Raw genomic sequence first — 25323 nt, 5'->3', positions numbered from 1 at the left:
GCTCCCCAGGTCCCAGCAATTAACACGTGTAATCACAGCTGTTTCTTACAAGGAACTTGAGGAGTAATTATTTTATCTCCAATTTTCAGACAAGGAAACAGTGACGAAGAAAAGTTAAATTTGACCGAGGTCAAAATCTAGTACGTGGCTGAGCTAGACTTTGTATATTTGTATGACTCTAGTGTTTTTTCTACAAGTAATTTGTTTTTTATTGGATTTGTGAAGCTTCCTACAATGTTCACCATCACAGTCCCTAATGTTATAATTCTGACACTTCAGGTGATAGAGTAGGTGGAATTCATGGTATTGGGCCCCTTTCCACCTTAAACCATTTAATATTTCTTTATTTTCTACTACATTTACTATTCCATATATTTTTCTGGATACATTTTATTTTCAAATGCCTCCATGATTGAATTAAAGAAAACCATTCCTATTTCAGCTTGACTATTTTTCCAATATCATTCTTTGATAAATCTGTGATGATAGAAGGGTTAAAATTAATTCCATGTCAGGGTGGCGGGTTAGATCAGTTGGTTACAGTGTGGCACTAATAACACCAAGGTTGCCGGTTCAATCCTCGCATGGGCCACTCTGAGCTGCGCCCTTCTTAAAAAAAAAAAAACAAAAAAAAATTAATTCCATGTCAGTGAAAAGGTGAGTCTTAGATATCACATTTATACATGCCTTTTCATAATCAGAATTGCAAAAGTGAAAAAGATAAATTTGAAGATATTTAGCAACAATAAAGCTCTATTCTAAAAATATAAGAATTACCAATAGTTGTGTATTTTAGTTGCTTATGGATAATGCAAATATAACAGCTATTTTATATGAAAAATGTGACAAATCATAGTTAACTAAGAATTCATGTATAAATTAATATATGAATTTAATAGCTTTTATGCTTCCCCAAACAATATGCTAAAAAAAGTCTTGTGTGCCCCAGGGAAGTGCACACACAGTAAAGTATGCCTAGTGAAGTAGCAATTTTACTAAAATAAATCACTACTTGCCAACATTAAGGTGAAACAGTAATTTATAGGGCTGGAGTGAATACAAGTTTAAAAATTATGTTCTGTCCTAAGGGGAAAATACCCTCATAAAAATGCATTTACAAGAAAATAATTGGAAAAGTTTGGAAGCCTGGGCACTTAGTGTATTTTGCAGTGGCATACTATTTCATTACTATCATTATTTGCCTAAGTTAAAGTGCTTATCAGACTTGATCTCAGCCCTAAGAAAATTTAAAGTAATAAAATAGTTCTCAAAGCAGACCTACCTCGTTACAACAATATCCCTGATTCTTCATATTTGAGGAGTTCTAAAGTTTTCTAAGCTCTTTATCACACTGCTTCCTCAGAATGGTTCCTTACCTAGAAAAAAATAAGGAATTGAGATACGCAGATTTATAAGCCTTTTGACAAGGGTAATTTGTAAATTAGGTTGAACCGAAGGATGAGCCACCATGTTTTATTAAGATTAAAGCTAGTGTCCAGTCACTGTGGCGGATTTTTTTTTTTTCTTTCTGGCCAAAGCACATTTGAAAACATTTCCTTTTATGGCTTTAGTTAAAGAACAGAGTCAAACCCTGTACACACCCTCAAGAGTTCACACTGCGTTGTAGGCTTCTGTGCATCACCCCCCAGAAGCTTCACTTCATTTTCTAGCCAGCCGAGGCCTGAGGTCCTCCATGCGAATCCCTGTCTCTCTGATTCCCACAATCCTTTTGAGCACCTGGCAAACTCCTTCCCTGGATTAATCCCATTGTCTTACTTTTCAATGCCACACAAAGGGTTGCTATGCTCTAATAGTATAAAACAAACAAAAATACACTCAACTATGTGGATTGGAGCCCCATGAAATTCAAGTTCTCTGACTGTTCCGCTCCCACAGCTCTCAGCGCTGTCCCACAGGGTGCCCTTGGCCAGCCTTCAATTCCATCCTCGTCAGATGCTATCGCAAGCTGCCTCCTCCTCCTTCTCTCCTTCTTCTCCTTCCTCAGACCACATAATTTCTCCACATCCTGTACTCTCAGTACATGACCTCCCCACTTGAAGTTTATCTACTCCTCACACGCCTTCACTCCTTTCCTTTCATTTCAAGGAACGAGGTACCTCCTACCACCTTCTCGGGAAGCTTGTTCCATTAATAGTGATCTCGCTGGTCTCACTGTTCCCTCCCTCCTTCTTGGTTGAGTCTTTTCCTTAGCAGACACAGACTCTACCGGATTCCCCAGCATCTCCCTGGTTCACTGCTTGGGCTGATTGCCCTCAAATGTAGGTGGTCTCGGGGTTCTTTTCAAAGCTCTTTTCTTTCATTATTCCCTATGCTTTCCTTGGGTACCCACATTTACCCTACAATAGTCAGTTATTTTAACCACAAGAAATTAATACTAAGAATTGTTAACTAGGCATAAAGTTCTTAACTGGGTAACTGAAAGGGTGAAAAGGGACCTCAAAGATATAGCACCCACAGGAAACAACTTCACCTCTAGAGCTGAAGGAACAAAGGAAGAGGTTGGAATTATTAAAACCAGAACTTAGAGAAGAGTTCCCATGGGGTGGGACCCGGACCTCCAGGATGGGGCATAGTTGGGCACTGCTGGTGTCTCTAAGTGGGGATCAGCTGGTTCTGCAAGTGTTAGAAAAACTGCACACTGGACCCAATAGCTGCTACTGGAATCAACTGCAGTGGCTGGAGTGAAGAAGCGAGGCTGGAGTGGGGTTTGCACCCCTGTCTCTCCTCCAGCTCTGCTGTCTCCCTCCATTGGCAGAGCCTAAGAAGGAGGCAGCTGGCAAAGTAGACATGTGCTTTGTGGAGTCCCAGCTTCATCATCTAAAAGTGAGGATTAGAGAGTGAATCTGGATCAAGAGATAAAAATTGGCCCAAGCCCATAACCTCAAATACCACGGGATAATTCAAAAGCCCATCTCCCCAGCCCAGGCATTGCTCTGGAGCTCCAGGCTCATTTAGCCACCCCCCTGCTGGAATATTTATTTGGATGCCCCAAAGTTACTTCAAAGTCAGCATGTGCTAAATTGCTCTTATTTTGCTTCTTGTCCTTCCCAGTCCTGTTCCCTTCTTCCACCCCACTTTCCCCCGCTGAATGAATGCCACCCTCATGTATGGACGAAACACATAAATGCCATTTCACCACGGACACTCTCTGTCCCTTACTCTCCACGTTCAGTCATCAGTGTCCTTACCCTTCCCTTGACATCTCCCAAGTCGATTCCCTCCTCTCCATCCTCATTGCCACGCTCTTAGCCTATACCCTTGTCATTTCTTACTGGATTGTCGCCTAATCAGCCTCATGTCCCACATTTGACTGCAGCCACACCCTGGGGTCCTAATTTCTTGCCAGCGATTCCCTACTATGCAAACAGAGTGATCTTGCTGAAAAGCAAATCTTGTCACCCTGGTCTCTGCTTAAAATCCTTTACTGGCTTCCCTTAACCTTCAAAATTCAATTCTCATTGGCATGACTTAGAAAGCTCTCCGGCCTTAATTCTTACGTCTGCTTCTGCCCCCAACTCCCTTGCTCAGTTCAACCAAAGTGCAGTGATCCGTGCACGCTGCCCCACTTCCTCCTGCCTCTGTGTATGTGTACATCCCACTCCCCTTTCTGGGCTACTCTTCCTATTTCCTACCTCTGACCATTCTTCCCCCTTCTAACTCCTTCCCTGCCTTCAGGACTGAACACAAGTTTTGACTCCGAGGAGAATTCTCTCTGTCTCAGTCCCCCGTCTGTGACTGTCTCTCCCATGAGCCCCTGTAACCCTTTGTGGGGGGTCTTCTTGGTGGTGGTGTTGAGTGGTTAAGCATGAGACCTCTGGGGCCAAATTCTAGGTTCAATTCCCAGCACTTCTTCTTGCTATCGATGTGACTTTGGGAAAGCTATTTAACCTTACCACCCCTCAGCTCCCACATATGTCAGCTGGAGCTTGGAATAATACCTCCCTGACAGATGGGTTATGAAAATTAAATGAGATATTTGTAAAAGCCCAACCCCAGTTTTTAATCATTCTTTTTGAAGTGTCTCACTTCTCTGGCTGTGGGTACATGTAGATAATTTTGAATCACAGACACAGATTGGTAGTAGACTGCTTTAGAACAACAGAGCGCTTCTGCTAAAACTCACAACCACATTTATTTTGGAAGGGCCAGGACCAGATGGAGGCAGTAATTGCCTTGATTCCATACTTACTTGGGGATGGGCTCAAGTCTCACATTTTCTTAGGCGCTTGGGCCTTCTACTTACTCTAGGAAAAAGAGCAAACGCTTGGCCAGCCCTGGATCCTCTGGCTGGTGTTAAAGTGACTTTGGTGGGAATGCCGTTAACTTTTTATGGGAAAGATGAAATTGGCCAGCACCCTGCTTCTGCCTTCCAGTTTTGCTGGGGTCCTGAGTGGGTCTGGGGAGGGGAATCCAATGAAGCATGAGCTGAGGTAGCACGAGTTCTTCCCCAGGGTCCAGTCAGCCAGCAGGCCTCTGTTCTACCTTGATGCAAATACTCCTTCTAAACATTTACTTGGGCTTTCAAACCTGAGATCCAATGGGACCATAAAACATATTCCAAAAGAGATTACACTCCCCCCCCCCCCACTAATTCATTCTACCACACACGGAGAAAAAGAAAACCACGCACAAGCCAATAGCATGGAACTTCTCCAGAGAGCCTTCTGACCACCATGTATGAAGCCCGCACATATAGCTGTGGGGATCACAGTATTTGGGGAAGGTACATGTACAAAATGAAGATGCACAAATGTATTTTGTTTTGATTTTCTCTTTACCAGACCGTTGATCCTTGACTTTTCAGATTTCCCAGAGGAAGAATAGGGATGGATGATAACATGGGAGAAAAATGTTCTACTGTGGTTTGTGTTCCTCCGGAGAGCTGTTTGCATGCACGTGGATGAGCAGGAGAGCCCCAGTTGGTTCACACAGTGGGGGGGAGGTCATCCTGCTCCCTGGGAGCTGGGATGGAGTGACCTCTGCCTTTCGGTCCTCTGGTAGGATGCGGCTCATACCCAGCCACAGGCTGTCACCTCAGATGGCCCCACTGAGGCAAAGCGAGTTACTGGCAAGTTAGCGTCAGCCTGGCTACATAATGCCGTCTTGTGTGCGCCTCTGATATTGCCACTCCTGGGCTGTGGAAATTACTAGGAAAAGTGTAGTACAGACATCATGGTTTGTTTTTCTTATTGTTTCTTCTTTTTAATGTGACAAGTTTTCTGGCTTTGCTCAAAAAACATCTCTCCTTAATGGAAAAGCAAGAGGGCCTGAGTATGAAAAGAAAAGGCTAAAAATGCTGGGTTCTCTAAGGGAACTTTCCTCCCGAGGAATACAAGATTACAGCATGATTATGCTCCCTGGGAACGGTTTATTTTCTAATAATTAATCTATAGAATCATAAAATCAGATTGTATGCAAGCATTTTGCATGGATTGATCGTTGTTAGATGTTACAAGTATATTGTGTTTCTAGTTAAGATAGTACAACCAAATTGATAAAAGTATTTACTTACTTTTTATTCTTCCACACTCAGTTCCCTTTCTGCCTGACATGTAGAAGGATGACTGGTGTGCTTGGTCCTGCATGAAAGGAAACTGTGTTACAGACTACTGATGAGAGATCTTTGAGCCATTCTTAAATTAGTGAGAGATGTAATTTTCATTTTTTAAAGTTAGAGCCATCCTGAAGTCGTTTGTTGTAAAGAAATAACAAAGAGCACGTATTGGCTGAAGTAGTTGTTTTAGAATATATTTTCATATAAATATATTTTAGTGTATTTATTTCTAATTCTGAATTCAGCTTTTGTCTAGAATTGTGAAAAATCAAGGCATTTCCTACCAAATAAACCTGTAAAATAGATGAAGTTGATATCATACTTTGTTTTCCCTTTAGCAAAGGAAACCTTGTTAAAATGAAATCTTGCTTAGAAGCTCAATATGTAAAATGGGTAAAACAAAAAATAATAATAGTGGAGCAGCTTTGCAGAAGCAGAGGTTACAGGCCCTGAGGCTAGCTCTCTTGGCTGTCATGTCCTCTTCATAGTGACACCAAAGGCACCCTGGAGACAGCAGTTGAAATAAGCAAATAAGCACATGCAAAGATGTTCATCATCTTTAGCCATAGGCAAATTCAAATTAAAAACACAATGAGATATCACTGCACACCTATTAGAATAGCTAAAATAAGAGTGACAATACCAAGTACTGGCCAGCATAGGGAGAAACAGAATTACTCATGCATTCTGATGGGAACATAAAATGGTGCAGCGACTCTGCAAAATAATGGTAGTTTCTTAAAAATGCTAAACATGCAACTATTCTACAATCCAACAATGACACTCCCGGGCATTTATCCCAGAGAAATAACAACTTTTGTCCATGCAAAAGTCTATACACGAATGTTTATATGAGCTCTATTTCTGACAGTCCCCAAATAAAACAACCAAGATGTCTTTCAACAGATGAATGGTGCATCCACATTACAGAATAGTAGTGCTAAGCAATAAAATGCCACCAATTATTAATATATACAACCTAGGTCAATCTCCAGACAATTATGCTGAACGAAGAAAGCCAATCCTAAAAGGTTATATACTGTATGATTCTATTTATTTGACATTCTAAAAATGACAGAATTATAGAAATGGAAGACAGATTGTGCTTGCCAGGGGTTATGCGGGTGGGAGGGAAATGGACGTGACTATAGAAGAGCAGCATGAAGGATTCTGATGGGGATGAAAGTGTCCTGTATCTTGTTTGTATCAGCACCAATTTTCTGGCGGTAATATTGTTCTAGAGTTTTGCAAGATGCTACTGTTGGGAAAACCTGGGTTAGAAGTACACAGGTTCTCTCCATTATATCGTACAACTTCATGGGAATCTACGATTTTCTTACAATGAAAAGTTTAGCAATAATTTTTAAAAACTACCAAAAAAGTTGATTTCTCTAAATACTATGTCTATGAATCTGAGCCACCCCATACAGCTATGACTCGGATGTCACATGCCCACGTCTCTATCCTGTTCAGAACTGATCCATATATCACTCTGGACGTGGTCATGATGCCTTTCAAATGCCAGGTTACCAGATTAAGCTCAACTTTCCTCCTTTCCAATTGAGTCAAAAGCACTTATTTGAGTCGATGCCCTGAATCCACACCGGATTCAGTGCTGGAAATGAACTTGCTGGTTTTTAAAGTTCATTTCTTCTTTTAACTGAATAGGAATTTAAGGGGTAAGGCAGTGAAAGTAGGCAAGAGATAAATAATATCAGTAAGAGATGATTGGTGGTTTGGTTGGTTGGTGACATATACCTACCTAACTGGAAAAAAAAATGATGTAAAGTATATTATTTTAAAAATATATATTATAGATGGTGGTAGGCTAAATTATGGTCCTAATCTCTGGAACCTGTGAATATGTTACTTTTCATGGCAAAAGGGACTTTGCAGATGTGGTGAACTTAAGGATTTTGAGATGGGGAGATGATCCTGGATTATCCAGGTGGGCCTAATGGAATCACAGGGGTCTTCACAAAAGGGCAGAAAGAGGTCAGAGAGAGAAGACAATGTCATGATGGAAGCAGAGATCGGAATGATGTGGCCCTAAGCCAAGGAAGGCTGGAAATCCCGAGAAGCTTGAAGAGGCAAGGAAGCCTTCTCTTCTGAAACCTCCAGAAGGATTCAGCCCTGCTGACACCTTGACTTTAGCCCTGTAAGACTCATTTCAGACTCCTGAACTCTAAACTATAAGTGAAGAATAAGTGCGTGTTGTCTTAAACCACTATGTTTGTCGTAAATTAAAAGAGGAGAAAATAAAGGCAGAGAAATAAGATAATGCGAGAGTTTACTCTCTCTTGTTAAATTTTATTGAAATAGTGTTTTAAAGGCAAGATTTGCTTCTTATAAACTGTATGTAGACTGTACAATTTGAAAGCTTACCACAGCAGTCAACTCCCATAGCAAGACATTAGATCATCTCTAATAATTCACCTTTTTGAACTCTGCTAGTAAACAAATCCATATGAATTCTTTTTCAAAAAATTTAAGCCTTTTTATCATTTGTCTTAGCTTCAGTAAGGGTTGAGCTCAATATTCTCCCTTTTCTGTATGTCCATTTTGGAAAACCAGGAATCAAGTAAATTACAGCAAAATTAAAGTCCATGCATTTTTCTATTCTTTCTCTGTTTCATATTTTGTAGGCAGCTTATGTTCTTTGGCATCACTCCCTTTACCATTAAATCATCACAACTCATTTATTCATTCAGTGGGTAATTACTCAGATATGTATATATATTACACATACATCACATTCATATATATAACAGGAATTAAATCATTCCCCTTATTTATAGTATTAATAGATATGTTAGAACAGTAAAGAGTCTGATTTTCAAAGAGGCGAATCTCATAACATGATACCATGTTCTAGAAAGATTATTTAGGACATTATTAAATAGTGGTTTGAGAGCATTTAGAAAAGACGTGATCCTCAAGAGTCAGCAACATGGTTTTCTGGTGGCTTCTAACATGACTAATCCAGGTGGAGCAGGATTCACTTAATACAGGGGCTTCTGAAGAGTTCTCTTGTTGCAATATACTCTGTACCCCACAGGCTCCAGCTAGTGCAATACTGTGTTCTGGAGTACCTACAGAGGATGCCAAAAAAGTGTATACACATTTTAAGGAAGGAAAAAACACATTAAAATTGTAACAATATATACCAATAACAAAAAATGAGTACAAGTCATGTGTATACATTTTTTTTGGCACCCCCTGGTATGAATGTGTGAATGACTTGATTAGAAACAATGTTCTTGCCAAGCTTATATATATGTGGCTTAAAAAATAATCATGATATACTTCATAATTTGTCACAGAAATTTACAAACCATAGTACATCAGAGCAGTCCTACAGAATCCTTATCCCTAGGGAATGGGAACCAACTCCCTCCCTGTTCAACCTAGTCATTAAACATTTCATTCACATAGAACTAAATTCTGCCTCTATGGAATACAGAGCTAAACTATATCTCTGTTTAACATCAACTCCTTGTTCATCTGCCTCAATTCTAACACTTAGAGACAGCTATCAGTCTCCCCTGCCAAAATCTTCCTTTTTTCTGAAGTTCAACATCCATTTTTTTTCTTCATTATTTTTCACAGGAAAGTTATTTAGTCATTAAAGAAATGCAAATCAAAATCACAGTGAGATGCCACTTCACATCTATTAGGGTGGCTAATATTAAAAACAAAACAATAATCCATAACAAGCGTTGGTGTAAATGTGAGAAATTGGAACTGTCATACGCTGCTTATGGAAATGTAAAATGGTGCAGCCAACTTTGGAAAAGTTTGGCAGTTCCTCAAAATGTTAAACATAGAGTTACCATATAATCCAACACTTCACTACAAGGTATATACCCAAGAGAAATGAAAACATATGTCCACACAAAACTTACAATGTTCATAGCAGTACTACTCATAGTAGCCAAAGAGTGAAACAACCCAAAACAACCCATTCATTAACTTATAAATGAATAAACTGTGTTCTATCCATACAATGGACTCTTATTCAGCAATGAAAAGAATAAAGCAATAAAAAGAATGAAATACTGATAGATGCTACAACACGGATAAACCTATATGGAATATCCACAATAGACCAACTTCTAGAGACAGAATGTATACTAGTGGTTGCCAGAGCTGGGAGGACACGGGAACGAGGAGCGCCCCCTAGTGGGTACGGGAATTCTTTTTAGGGTGATGAAAAAGGTCTAAAGTCAGATATGGTAATGGTTGCACACGTCTGTGAACATACTAAAACCTGCTGAATTGTACACTTTAAAGGGTGAATAGTATGGTATGCGAATGATTTCTCAACAAAACTATGATAAAAAAACAAAGATGCTGAACAGCTTTTACAATTTTGCTTTATCGTTTACTATCCCTTGGGCCTCGTTAACATCAATGTGTTTGTGAAATGACTTTTCAAGATGTCTAATGTAGAATCTCCCATTTAGAGAAATAAAATTTCAACAAAATTTTTAGTAAATTCTGAAACTTGTCATATTAAACAAATTAAACCAAACTATTGAAAGCATGAGGTTGAAAAACAATAAACCTTAGGCTTAGAAATGTGTTTCATGACTACAAAGCTTAGTTAAAATTTTTTTGATAAAAACATGGAAAAGTGAAAGCATGTCATCATTAGTGTTTATTTTATTAACCTCAAATGTTATGAAAAGAACTTAAGCAGTTTATTTGATTTGGCTAACCATATATTAATTACTTAAAACTAAAACATAGCCTTAAAATCAGCATGTTTAGAATGCCTGTCCAGTGATTTAGAACTAATTACCAAATATTATTCTGTAGCTAAATTTTTACATTTGTTTTACTGAAGTTTGCCAAATAGTTAACATAAACTTAAGCATAGCATATTTCTAGCGTATTTTTGATAAAATGTGTCACAGACATACACTTTTCCACATATGTTTAAAGTAATTAATAGGAAACTCTCTTACATCATATTTTCCAGGAAAGAAATTTGTATACAGGGAGTTTATTACAGAGTGCTCTCAGGAATAAAAGTTGTGTGGGTTTAAGGAAGCAGGATGGGGCAAAATCAAGTGAACCATGATGAAACTGCAAGCAAGGCCTCGGTAGATACCAAAAGAGCTTGGGGGCTGGGATGGTCCTTCAGAGCTGTCCCCAAATAAAGTAAGAGTACTGGAATTTTGTATCCCCACATTGACCCGTCATTGGATATGGGCTGCCCCTGGGGAGTGGACATAACCTTGGTTGAAGCAATTCCTTTCATCTGAGGGCAATTCTTGGGGTGGGATTAGCTATGAACGTTTGTCCAAAAAGGGGTATGTGGACAAGATATCCACATATCCACAGCATCCACGAAAGTTCACCCCTTCCTGGATTCACTTGCTTTGTATAAACCATTCATTCCATCTGGGTATAGTTTCCTCGGGATTCTGGTCGGTCTCTTTTCCTCAGGAAACTTACAGGAGAAAAATTAGTGGGGTGAAGTATAATCCCCGTGATTGCAGTTGATTTCAGGGCTGCAGGCTAATATGCAACATCTCCCGTTCCCTATCACCCATCCTAAATTCTCCTCGCTCTGGGCTAGAAGTTCTGCTGGTCTAGGTGGGCTCCCTAGCCAGGTGACCCTGACCCTCATTACTATTCAAACTGAACCCCTGCTCAGGGACAGAAGCTGCACTTGTTCCTTGACTGTCAAATTTGGCAGCAGAATGCTAAAAAGATGCCCAGCAGATCACATGGAACCAAACCTATTCTTTCTTCCCCATTGTATAAGAGCAATGCTGCCTCCTGCAGAACTTGGGGTCATTTGCAATGCAGTCCAAAAGCACAGCTAAGTTTTCCCATTTGGGGAAGCCAGCAGTTAAAGCCTCCACCCTTTGACCTTTTTCTCCATGTGTCTCACAGTATGACCACCGGTATTTCGATGTATACTAAGCAAACTGACATTTGTTTGCAGACTGTATCCTCTACATCTTTTCAACAACCAGAATAACAACACATTATTTTAGAAATGCTGAGAAGTTCTCCAAAAGTGAAGAATCTGTTCAGGAGGAATGTCCTCTCTCCTTTGCCCATACTAACTCTATCTTCCAAAGGAGTAGCTTAGTTTTTAATGGACCAAGGGGACGTTTTCATTCCATGCTAACGACCTACCAGTTTCCCCATAATTAGGGTAAATATTTATTCAGTAAATATTTATTCAAGATGCATTTAAAAACCAAAAATCATTTAAAGGTGTATAGCCAGCGTCTATGTCCATGCCATACTGGTTGATAAATATTTTGCCTATCATACCTGCAGTTTGATCATTTAAAGGTAAACTGTAGGTACATAAAGTTGATTAGTCCTTTTGGCACCAAAGACAAAGAACAAATCTGGAATCTATTTAGAACTTATTTGACAGCATTGACTTCAAGTTCACCTCTGTTATCGACATAAATGCTTTGGTACACAAGAGTATTTGATTTTTTTTTTTTTGATAGGCTGTCTGGTTATCCACTTCATGCTAAATACAACATTCTGTGTTTAATTTCAGATTACTTTTGTCTGCATCTATCCCAATTATTGATTTAAAACAGAATCCACTCTTGACTCTGATGTGAAGTTATTCAGGCAGCCTGAGCGTCCCCAAGGAAACCAGGGCCCTCCAGGTGCATGGAGAGCATCAGTGAGTCTGAGATCCTGACCACCTGGCTCCGGCTGCCCTGAGACACGGCCCCCAAATCTTCTCTATTCTACTAGCAGGGCCAGTGAGGTACAGTCCTGACCTTTAGGAAAAGTGACGGGACATTCAAGAGCTGGGTGCCTGGGTACCCAGTAAACATTTTTAAAAGTTATCATAGGAAGTCAATCTCACTCTTACATTTCAAGCATAATATTGATGCTTAAATTCAACTGACTGGAAACATAGGGACCCATCTGGCTGCAGAGGAGCTGATGAGGACGAGAGGCCTGATAAGGGATATAAATCACTCTTTTGATGAGCTCCCAGATAAAACTCTATCCTCATTTCATTTCAATCTGCTTCTTCCTTAGCCTCCCCAAACTCCATCCCTACCCACCTGTCCTCCCATCCACCCCTGCTGTGCGTTCCAATACCAGTACTTCCAATGCCACTTGTTGTTTAGCTAGCCACGTGATCTTAAACAAGTTTTCTTTGAGTCTCAGTCTCTTCATCTATAGAAAGCAAACATAATATCTAGCCCACAGATATGAAATAATGTAAGCAAAAGACCTAATGGAGGCACTCAATAAATGCTTAGCTACATTCAAAATCCTACCCCCTAAAGAAGAATAAAGTCTTAGAAGACTAAAACTCCCAAATTACAAACCTAATTTTATTTTCCATATAAAGAAATTTGCCTTATTTCTCAGTTGCCCTGATATATTTTATATATACATCATATAGTATGAAATAAATCATGTAAACATAAAGTTAACTGAACACTTATAGCACTGGTCATATTTATGCTAAGTTATTTTTTTAGAGAACTGAGGAGGTAAAAGAAAAAGCTTTAACATCAAACAGTGTTATATCATACATCTAGTTTTAACATCAAAAATTGAAAAACATCTTAATTATATAAATTATTTAGTATGTATTTAGTCTATATTTCCAATTTAAATGCTTCAAATAAACTTATGACCCTTTAGAAATATTATTACCAATATTGTAAGATATTACATCATTCAATAAGAAGTATTCACTGCTTTAATTTTAAAGTCATATTAAAGCAATGCCATGACCATATGTGTTATTGATTAGGCAAAGAGCTACTAAGCAAGTAATAATGTTTTGCCTATAAAGGGAAAGAATTTCAGCCAAAGGTTAATCTTCTTATTTGACTATAAAGCCAAAGTTGAATCTCTGTGACAACTATTGGATCAAATTTAATAACTGAAGCAAAAGGAAACTTCTTTTTATTATAATTATCGAACTCCCACCATCTTCCCCCCAAAAAGAACCTCTGTCTTATTCTGTATTCTTAGCTTAATTTAAATTATCGATTTACTATATGATACATTTGCCTTAACTTTGCTTAGCACTAAGATGATACATTACTTCTCATATGAAAATGAGAACCAAACTGTAATCAAGAATGCTAAAGCATTTAAGATTATGACAGTTTAATGCACCATGATGTGCTCCTTTTAAAATGGTTGATACTTTTCCCTTTTAGAAAATTGGACTTGATAATGGAGCCTCCTTGTGGGGAATGAATAGTATTTCAGGCTTTAAAATCGCAGCTAAAATGCTATTTGAATTTTTTTCCCCTTCACAGTAGGAGTATAAGTAGCAGTGCTACCAAGATAATATGTACTTGCCTGTGGATCTCGGACATTCAGAAATCGGCAGGCCCTTAATCACTACCAGTGAGTGGTGAACTCTGTGCCGCCTCTCCTTTAACTTGTCTGTAGTCTTTGTAGCTGAGTATAAAACTGGGTTAAATTTTTTTTCTCAGTTAAATTGACTATTAGGTTCCCTGGAGAAAGAAGAACAAGTTGACTGGCAACTTTTAAATCAGCCCATGTAGTGGGACCCTTGAGAACATATTAAATTAGGCAGATGCATGTTTTGTCTAAATCTAGTAGAGATATTTCTGTACTTTTGACCAGAGAGCATATTCTTCTGACAGGAAAGGTAGCCTTATTAAATTGAGCAAAATCCAAATTTTTGGGTGAGATGCTAGTCATCCAGGTCAGCCAACTCAACCTCATGAATGAATGTGATAACAATTGCTAGAATCTGGTGGCTTTGTGCTTTCTTAAGCAGTGATACAGGGAGATCCAGCTGAAGGTGGAACAGTCAGGACCAAGGTAGTGCTACAGGGTGTGACAATTAAGTTAGTGAACTTGTTGCAATGATGTTGCTAACCTTTTTTTGACATCAAAGGGATTATTCATTATGAATTTGTACCAACTGGACAAAGAATTAACCAAGTTTACTATTTGGAAGTGCTCAAAAGGCTGCGTGAAAAAGTTAAACGACCTGAACTTTTCGCCAACAATTCATGGCTCTTGCATCACGACAATACACCAGCTCACACTGCACTGTCTGTGAGGGAGTTTTCAGCCAGTAAACAAATGACTGTATTGGAACACCCTCCCTGCTCATCTGATCTGGCCCCCAGTGACTTCTTTCTTTACCCAACATCAAGGAAATATTAAAAGGAAGACATTTTGATGACATTCAGGACACCAAGGGTAATACAACGACAGCTCTGACAGCCATTCAAGAAAAAGAGTTCCAAAATTGCTTTAAAGGGTGGACTAGGCGCTGGCGTCAGTGCATAGCTTCCCAAGGGGAGTATTTCGAGGGTGACCGCGGTGATATTCAGCAATGAGGTATGTAGCACTTTTTCTAGGATGAGTTCGCGAACGTAATTGTCTGCCCTTGTATGATAAGATTATCTTTTATTCATGTGTGCAGAGGATAAGACAGGGTATTGGATATAAAACGTACCTGAATCCTTGATATAGTACGTTAATCATAATATAACAATATGATTAAAAGTAAAATATAAGTCTGGCTGATAGCTTAACTAAATTTTTTCCAGGATTTTTTTTTTTTTTTAACTTAAGACACACAACTCAGAAGTGTTTCTATGTTGGTATATTTTCAGGGGCTCAAGCCAGTAACTCAGGCCTCACTCAGAGGCTGCTGGGTAGAAAAGGCAGTACCTCCAGGAAACAGGCCTGAAAAAGCAGAGGGCCAATGGCAGTAAATACGGAAATGATTTCACTCCTTTCAAGGCCAGGAGGAGGGATTTGCCCCTCTCTCCTTCAACACAGACCCTTTAAGAAGCTCTTTTGTGGTTTATCTTTACCTTTCTTTTTTTAAAAGTAACTTATGCTTATTTTGAAAAATATAATGGAATAAATTATTAACAACCGAAGAGTACCTATAATTACATAGTTTGGTGAAAATATTATTTGGTAGTAGTGATATTATTTGGTAGATATCCTGTCAGATTTATTCCAATGCAAGTTTGTTTTCCAAAAATGAGATAACTCTAAATATATTATTGTATAATGGACTTTCTCTTAAATAAAATTATATATATATATATACATATATATATACATACGCACACACATACACACACATATATATATATCTTCATATCAGTATATAGATTTCATAATAAAACCTAGGATTTATTGCCCATTTACTCTGTGCAAACATCATACATCATGCTTTATATGCTTATGCATTTTATAAATTACTCATCATTCTACCTGGGGCTATTTTTTAGACTTTGACATTGGGAGGTGGAGCCAAAGTAGAAAATGGTGGTCTTCCCAGGATGAGAATGTAGAGATCAGAGTTCAAGGCAGCTGAAGTAATTGGAATTTGTGGACCAGAGTACCAGAGAAAAGGATATTATGTGATAGAGACAGAAGTCTGCATGGAGGTTCCCCATAGATCCTTGGAATAGAGCTGAGCTGTGCATGTGTAGAACAAATTGCCATGAGGCCCAGGAGAGAGGGGCTGGAAGATGAACAAAGATTCCTGAAATGACACTGGACGAGATGATGCTGGAGTTACAGTCCAACCAGAACGGAGAGATTTCACTGAGCACCTCGGCGTTCATTTAAGGCAATGGAAAGACTGCACCTCGGGAATGAAAGTGATGCCCTAAAAGAAGAGCTACATCCTAGGACTAAGGAGAAAACTAAGTAGATATTTAGTATATTTCCAGAATGCCCATCCTCTTGGCTACAGTCTCCTGGGATTTAGCCTCTGCCACTTGAACCTGGAAAGATGAGAAGTTTTCAAGGCCTGCTCCTCCCAGGAAGATACCACAGTCGTTGACTTGGAAATGGAGAAAGAGGGAGCCCAGTACTATTTGCTGTACTTACCTGAAGTGGAGCTTCTGACACACTGAGTGGGGAGCAGGGAGACGGAGTAGATTATAATTCAAATTCCATTGATTCCTGCTGTTCTTACTGAGTTATAATATAGTTCGAGTAAATGTTTCTTCATTTGCTGTATGCTCTTAGGACAATTTCCAAAGACTTCAAATAGTTGCTTTTTAAATAATTTTCACCAGTTACGCTTGTTTCACTGGGGAGTGGGTCCACAGAGCTCCTCACTGCTATTCCATAAGAGGAATCTCAAGTGGTCTAATGTTAGAGTTAGGTCCTCTTGGACTGAGTGGGGATAATCACGCAGCAAGCTGTGGATGTGACAGGAGACAGATTGATCGATGCGGAGCGGATGCCCCTACAGATGGATGACCACTGAAGACTAATGCTCACCACTGCCTTGGTGCTAAATAATCCCCTAGAACCTGGATGCTGCCATCTTAAGTTTCTGCCATCTGGTGGAATAGGGGAGTAAGGAAAATTTGAGTTGCACAAAAATGACTTTCTTGCATGATGAAAACCTTGGATTAGGTTTTAGATCGGCTGTAAAAGTGCAGGCAATTCTTTTGACAAGGTTAGTTGAAGGGAGGGAGCTGAGGGAGAGAAAAGGGGTGGAGGGACAGGAGAAGCTTTTTTTCCCTTGTAGGTGAGAGCTTAGAGCATGCTGAAGTGCTCATAGAAGGGATTTGGTTCAGCTGGAAAGGCTAACGATACCGGGGAAAGGAAATAATTGACAGCATGAGATTCCTGAGGCTGGAGAGGGGACTGGTTTCTTTACTACTGGAAAGACAAGAGATGAGAACTGATACAAATCCAGTTTAGTTTGTTACTGTTGGTGGCTAAAATATGAGGATATATGTGTCTGATACTTCTATTTTCTTGGTGAAGCAGAAGCAAAGATTATCTTCCAAGAGGGGAAGGTCAATTAAAAGTTTGAGTCAGAAAGTTTGAAGGGTCACTAAAATGGGCAGAAAGAGTGAGCTGACAAGAAAAGAGGTTCAGATTTTGGGGCAGGGTGGAGGGCCCACGTGAGGCTATGGATTCTAGGTGCAGAGGATACTAATTGATCTGACTCTATAATTTTTCTCCAGCTGTGTGCCACTGCCCTGAAGCAGGAATAGAGAAGACAGATGATTGGGGTGATTCAGGACTGGGATATCTATAAATAATTGCTAAGAATCTCTTCAAATATTTTTTAAACACACATTTTATATAGCTGTTCTCCAAATTAAACAAATCCTTTCTTTTAAATTTTGTGATATGTATTTTCCTATCCCTTTGATTATTGTTTTTATCTTCTCTGGCTCTTTTCCAGATTTCCCATTGTCTTACAAATTAGAGAGGCAGTACAATGTAGTGGTTAAGACAGGACTTCTGGCACCAATCTGCTAGGTGCAAATCTTACGTCTAGCACCTCCTTCCCTGTGTGACTTCAAGCAAATTACATAGCACCTTTGCACCTCAGTTTTCTCATCTGTGAAGTGGGGGGAGGGGTGATAACAATAGCACTTGCTCAGAGGGTTGCTTTGAGGATTAAAAGAGCTAATGTATGTACTGTGCTGAATATGACTTGTTGCTGTTATTGTAATTCAAATGAAATACTCAAGCTGGGAGCAGAATGAGATACGAAGGATTACATTCTGGCCTTTATGTATTATGCCATATTTAACACATCCCAGTATTTCATAGCTTCTCTTCCCCCCTTTCCCACAAATTCCCTAAAATTGTGTACTCACTCAGCATGAGGAAAGGCCTAAGTCTTATATTTATCGGACAGTCAGTCTTTCTCCATCTTTTATTCATGTGATTAATTTTTGTCTCTGAGTATTCAAACTAAACCAGATTGGTAGCTGGCCTTCATCTACAAGTCTTTTGCTTCCAAATCCATCTCCTTTGATAATCACTTCTGAAAATGCTGCACATTTTCTTCCCCACAGGTAAATTAAAGAGTCCTGATTATGGGCAATTTTTACAAAATCCTCAATTAAGCTATAAGCCTTCTTAAGGCAGGTACTATGATTTCTACCTTTTAGTAGCCTTAGTACCCAGGAAGTTGCCCTATGTAAAGCAGGAAATAAAAACAAGAGATGATGATGACGACAACAGTATCACAACTTCTCATACTTAGTTTCCCTATCCATTGACCTTTGTGGGGACAACACAGGGTAGTGAAGGTAACACAGTGCTCTGAGGCCAGAAAGACTGTGGTTCAAATCCTAGTTCTACCACTGACTATTTGTACAGCCTTGAAATAAACACACACAACGGTCTCAATTGTTCAGTAACTTATTGACAACTTTCTCTTTTCCCCTCCTATTCTTCTTGCTGATCATAACTCTTAGAGCCATTAACAGAACAGTCTCTTCCCCAGCCATCCTTTCCTAAAGCTTCCTACCACTCCCTACCAAGAGTTAGGGGGGAATTTCTTTTCTGCCTTAAAGTCCTTCATGCCACCGCTTGTCACTTTGAATCTCTCAGATGTTCCCTCCACTCACCAGGCAGGTTTATTCCATGTCATGTTTATTTATTACACATGTTTATTAAATACCTTTCTTCAATTCTCTGTCCCAGGCAATACCCTATTTTGTAATGCGCTCGCCTCCTTCCCCTAAGATTTCTAACTCTTTTTCTGCTTTTTGTTCACTGAATTCCTATTTTGTGATAACTTTCACAACTGGAAGACTTCATCATTTCTCCCTAAATCCAGACATGATTTCCATTTTCTTACAATGTTAAAAAAATATACAACTTTTTTGCCTTTAACGGGCAAATACTGTAGATATCTGTTAAATGTTTGTTCAGCTCCATTACGTCTGTATATAACAAGTACTGACTGAAGAGGAGAGATTATCTCATCTACTTTGTACTACATTGAGTGTAGCAACATATATACAAATAATTTATCAACTTCTGATTGTGATGATGCCTTGAGAAAAAGAAAACTTAAAACATCTTTAGCTCCGACATGAATCATATATTCCCACCTTTGATTACAAACTGACATACACCCACCTATCATAGAAAAATTTAAATACAATAAACATCTTTAAATACTTTACAAGGAAAAAAGGTGGCTATTTCACATTGAAATCTTTATATGTTAGTTGATGTTTCACATCTAGTTTAAAGTACTTATTCAATCAAGGCTGTGAAATATCAAAGACAAGAGGGGCAAGATGGAGGAAAGAAAAAGAGAAAACATCTCATAAAATTCTAAGTGTACAGTGGCATTTAATGTGAGAAATTATACATACACAAATCCTGAATTTTGCTTTTGAATTTTTAAAACAGCATCTTTGTTTTACACATTTTCTGCAGATATTTCTAGCTTGAAGTTCCTTTCTGACTTATTAATATCCTACTTAATATAATAATTCTATACCTATTCTCCCTTTCTAATAAGGATTACATTACTTTAGGTAAGTCATGTCTATAAATCAATGATCTTATTTAAAAAAATGTAACCAAACTTCCAAATGTAGGAGAGTATGATCCTCTTGGAAAACTCTATGGTTATTCCAAGAATGGGGCCACTTCTCAAAATACTTTTAGAATTCCTCTTAGGAAACATCTTCAGTTAGTTAAAAACTACATAACAAAGTGAAACCTTGTTACTTTATAGAGCTCTCATTTTAGTATATATATAAAAAAGTGCCATTACTCACCTGATGCAATCAACTTGACTTCAAATTACATTTTTGGCAGCATCCAAAAATCAATTGACCTCAAAAGACAAAGATTTTCTACTATGAAAGTTATTTTTTAAAAACGTGAAAGCATTCTGAGAGTGGCATCCCCCAAATTATTAGAAACAAAAATAGCATGTCAGAGTAAGGGTTAAGCCTCAAAGTTTGCCAAAGCCAATAATTTTGAGGGAAGAACATTAATTTTTAATTATAATCTTGGAATACTTTATTTTCATACTGCAGGTGGTTGAATTTTGTAGTAATAAACCACTTTTTCAAAATCTTAAAATGGTTTTAAATGGGATATGAATTTAAAATTTCCCACAAAGATTTCAGAGGGGTGGGGTGTGTAAGAAGTGCACCAAAGTGTGTTAAGGATAAGAATTTTCCGCTCGTAACCTAAGCACCCAAAACATGTGCAAGTTCAGAGGCGCAAGTTCTAGAAATCTGAAGTTTTGTTGAATGCTGGTGACTTAGGGGGGACTTCAAGCAATTCTGAAGGTCTCCGTTCTTTCCTGAAACTCTATGTATTTGAACAAATACCGATTGCATTCAATGATTTTTGTTTGTTTGTTTCACAGTGTGATTCTTGTAATATGAGCTTTTCAGTAATTGTTAATTTTATTTTAGTCTTTTTTTGGCACTTACAGTTCACAATGCTTGGTTGTGTGGTTTAAGATTGTTTTAATCTGCATTTTACATTCCTTTTGGCACTTTTGAAGGAGACATTTTCTTGTATGTTGTTTGGAGGAAGTGGTAAGCTTTCCCCTGTCTCTTTTTTCAGTGTTTGGCTTTATGAAATGCACGATTCTCCCCCAGAATCCTGTATCATTAAACGAAGCAGTTAAAAAAATTTGCCTTCACAAGCTCTGCATCCCAACCCTTCTTAGAGGCTGGTATCCCCGGCTTCAGATTTAGGTTGTTTAGCCACTGCTATCACAGGCTCAGGTGGCCCTTCCCGGAAGAAAAGTACAACTGGATTTTTGCGAGCCCACAAGGCCACATCCCCTCCTACCCCGCTGGTCGGATTGGAAGAGGACATCCTGCTGCAGGCCCCCAACCTGTTGGCATAGCGGTTTCGAAGGCGATTGCGTGTTCTGGCTTGCAGGCCCGGGTCCTGGTTGGGCAGGAAACTGTCCACATTTCTAGTCCGGTAACCCTCTTCCCGGTTGCGTCCCAGGAGCATCGAAATGTTGGGATTGCGAATGGCATAGATGACAGGGTTGATGGCCCCATTGGCCCAGGTCAGCCAGACAGCCACCACATTGAGGAGCGAGGGGGCCTGCGTGGCCTGGGCCTGCCGGGCGGCAGCCAGCAGCACCAGGAAGCAGTAGGGCCCCCAGCAGACGATGACGAAGACAATCATGATGAGCACGGTGGTGGCGGTGCGCACCTCGCTGAAGAAGCGCAGCACGCGCGCGTAGGTGGTCAAGGGCCGCACGCGCACGTCCGCCAGGCGCACGGCCTTGCAGATGTGGTAGTGACAGAAGCACATGAGCAGGAAGGGCAGTAGGTAGCAGGCCATGACCAGCCCCACGCTGTAGGCCGCACCCAGCTGCGTGGGGTCCGGGGACGTCCGGTACAGGCAGCCATGGAAGCTCTGCGCCGCCCGGGGCTCCCGGGGTGCGCGAAGCAGCTCCCAGGGCAAGGAAAAGCCCAGGGCTGCCAGCCACGCTCCGGCCAGCAGCTGCAGCGCGCGGCGGCGACCGATCTTCTCCCGGGGAGGCCGCACGATGGCGCAGTAGCGGTCCAGCGAGATCAGGGCCACGCTGAGTGTGGACACGATGCCGAAGCACGAGCTGAAGAAGCGGCTGGCGGCGCAGAAGCCGCGCCAGGGTCCCGCGGCGGCGGCGGGCGGCAGGTCCCCGGGAGGCGTGAAGAGGTCCAGGAAGGCGGCGGGCAGGCAGAGCAGCGCCGTGAGCAGGTCCGACAGGGACAGGGACAGAATGAAGGCGTTGGTAACGGTGCGCAGCTGCCGGTGCTTCACAATCACCCCCATCACCGCGCAGTTGCCCAGGCTAGACAGCAGGAAGATGAGCAGGAGGACGAGCGCCTGGGCCGCCACCGCCGCCCCGTGCGGCAGCAGCGGCGCCGCCGCGGGGCCCTGCGGCGGCCTCCCCGCTGCCCCGGTCGCCCCGTGCGGGCCCAGGCCGCCGCCTGCCGAGGCGCCAGCGCTGTCGCCTCCGCTCCCGTCGCTCTGGTTCCCCAGCACCGCGGCCGCCGCGGTAGCCACGGTGCTGAAGGATAGCCCTGCTGCCCCGGTCACCTCGGAGGAAGTCCCGCCAGGTGTGCCTGCCGGGGAGGGGGCGCCGGGGTGTGGGCTGCCCGACAAGGCCATGGTCACTGGCGGGCGGCCCGGCGGCGGCCGCGGGTCTGCTCATCCCGCACTAGGGGAGGCGGCCGCAAGCCGGAGGTGGCTCCGGGCCGGGGAGAGAGGCCGCTGCCAGGAGTCGGGCACCGCCGGAGGGATGGCTGTCGCCCAAGACCTGGCAGAACCTTTGACGTGGGTTTCAGGCGTTGCCGAGGGAACCGCGTGTTTACGCAGGAGCGCGGGGCGGGACGCCGGCCAAGTACTTTACGAAAAGCCGACGCACTACATTACCTCTCTCCGAGGTGACACGGCCTAGGGCCTGGGCTTCAAGTCGGCCTCCTCAGGGACCACTGCCTGGCCAGATCAAGCGGGAGTGGGCGCTCATGTAAATGACCAAATTCAACAAGGATTCATACTCAGGCTCTCTTGTTGGATACACATGCCCTACAGAGAGGCCTTTTGGGGCGATGCTTTGTTCCCTGTGGGTGTTTCTGGCATGTGCAAGTAGAGAAGGAGTCCAGAAGCTGAAGTGAAGACACGATCCAAATCCGGAGATCTTAAATTCGAGGGGCAGAATAATTTAAACCAGGTGTTCTCAAACTTGAGCATGCAACAGAGAGGGCTTCCTAAAACACAAGTGACTGTGCCCAACCCCCGAGTTTCAGATTCAGTAGGTCTGGGGTCCTGTCCTAGAATTTGCATTCCTAACAAGTTCCCAGGTTGTAATGGTGTTGCTAATCTGAGGACCACACTTAGAACACCACTGACTAGGGCCCTTGTTAAAATGCACATTCACTGGTTGACTCCCAGGATTACTGAAGATGGGCCCATGAATCTAAACCCCGTAGGTGATTCTGATACAGGATTTGTATCTCAGAAAATTGCACCACCTTTCATCTAGCTGACAAGCCAAAAACAGGATTCCTTGTAGATGAATTCCTCTTCCTTACCACCAGCCCATGTCCAATCACCAAGACCTGGGAATTTTACTTGTTAACTATCTTTGTTTGTATCCATTCACTTCCTCCATCATTTTACCGTATACCTGAATCTTAGCTCTCATTCTCTCTTCTTTGGACTACTGCTGTCAACTTCCCACATCCAGCCTCTACTCTACACTGTAGGTAGAAAGCTCTTTTAAACAAAATAAATTTGATCATGTCATTCACTTATTAAACCCCTCTAATGGCTTTCTCCATTTAAATTAGGATAAGGGCCCCAATCCTTAATATTTCCTACAAGGCACTGCATGATTTGACATCTGCTTCCTCTCTAGTCTCATTTGGGGTCACATTCCTCCTTTTGTGCTCCACTCCAGTTACATCGGCCTTTTGTGAGTTCCTTAAAACTCCCATCTGAGGGCATTTGCACTTGCTTTCCCCTCTGCCTGGAAAACTCCACCTCCTTCCCCAATTCCCTTGCATCCCCATATCCACATGGGTGTTAGTCTCAGGGGAAGCCTTCCTTGGCTTGTAGGGCATACCGCTGCCCATAATTATGTTTTTATGATTAAGCATTGCTTGCCTCTCATCGTAGACTCTAGGTTCTGTGATGGCAAGAACTTTGTATGATTTTTTATTAGATTTCTAGCACTTAACACTGGAAGGCTGCTAGATACACAAAAAGTTATTTTTTGAGTGACTGTAGGAGGAGAATCTGGCAACGGAGAGACCAGTTAACAAAAGACATTGTAATAGCACAGGGGAGAAATGACGGAGTCTGAATTACGGCACTGACAGTGGAGAGAAGAGATTTTAGGAAGGCAGTGTATGGATTGGCTACTTTAGATCTAAGCAATACAAACAGGGCACTGTCTCACTTAAGCAGAAAAGGGATTTATTGAGGGGTAGGGGGAGCTCACATTACAAAAGGATATTCTAACAGCCAGTCTTTTCCTCCAGGTGAGGAGCTAACAGGCTTTTCATGTATTTCAAAGATAAAAGAAGTTGCCAGGTAGGGAAGACTCACCTGTAAAGCCTGGGCCCAAATGGGTAATTAAAATAGATTGGTTAAAAAGTTTTGCTCTTCAAATGGTAGTCCTCCCACCAGTAGCATCAGCATTACCTAGGAGCTGGTTAGAAATGGCCCTCACCCTGCCTAATGCAGGAGAATCTGCATTTAAAGATCCCCAGGCAATTCATACGTACATTGAAGGATGAGAAGCATTGTCCTAGGAGGGATGTTATGGAATTTGTGGGTTTTGAGGGATGATGAAAAGGGTGCCCCAACTCTTATGGAGTCTAAAGGCCTTGTGGCAAAATGCATTGCAAGTTCTTGGTGAAGAGGAGATGGACTTGGGCCCACACAATGCAGCACTCAGTAGGTACTAATGGGAACTGGGTACTAAGCTACTGGCCTTGAGAGCCTCAGTGAGTGGGCCTATGGCTGAGCTCAGCACCAAGGGAATGGAGGTTCCTGCTCTAAAACGTATCACACCTGCCTGCCAGGAACAAGCAGCAGTGTCCACCATGGATTGCATAAACCTGTGGGTGACCATTAGATCTGACAGTTAGATCAAGCACAATTTCCAATAAGCAATGAGGCAGAAACCAGATTGCAATAGTTGAATAGCAAAAAGGAAGATGAGAAAATGTGCCCAATGATCAATGTGTCCGGAATCTAGAAGCCTGACTACAAACGGAAGGAAATAGGGGTGACAGCGAGCTAAAGCTGGAAGGTAGCTGCTTGTGTCGTTTTTGTTTATGATGAGCACATTTCAATACTCAGAGGAAGGAACCAGTGAGGGGAAGGAGGTTGCTTGAAAGAGGTTAATTGATGAAGCAAAACCCTTACCAAGGATGGGAAGGGATAAATGTGAGCAATATTTAGAAGATAGAGTCAACAGGGCTTTGTGACTGATTAGACACATGAAGTAGAGA

General features: G+C 41.3%; 1 protein-coding gene across 1 annotated transcript; it reads right to left on the bottom strand.

Annotated features, from left to right (window-relative positions):
- Positions 1 to 566: 566 nt before the first annotated feature.
- GPR135 (G protein-coupled receptor 135) lies at positions 567 to 23297 on the bottom strand. Its single transcript, XM_033107102.1, has 4 exons — positions 20113 to 23297; positions 5534 to 5600; positions 1283 to 1376; positions 567 to 609 (listed from the first exon to the last, which is right to left on the bottom strand). Exon 1 carries the CDS (start codon positions 22469 to 22471, stop codon positions 21020 to 21022), a length of 1452 nt encoding a protein of 483 aa, XP_032962993.1. The 5' UTR covers positions 22472 to 23297; the 3' UTR covers positions 567 to 609; positions 1283 to 1376; positions 5534 to 5600; positions 20113 to 21019.
- Between the last annotated feature and the right edge of the window lie 2026 nt (positions 23298 to 25323).

Source organism: Rhinolophus ferrumequinum, chromosome 6, assembly GCF_004115265.2.
Source record: "Rhinolophus ferrumequinum isolate MPI-CBG mRhiFer1 chromosome 6, mRhiFer1_v1.p, whole genome shotgun sequence".
Taxonomy (NCBI): Eukaryota; Metazoa; Chordata; class Mammalia; order Chiroptera; family Rhinolophidae; genus Rhinolophus; species Rhinolophus ferrumequinum.
The sequence above is the reverse complement of the archived record's forward strand: the minus strand, read 5'-3'. Positions and strand labels throughout refer to the sequence as shown.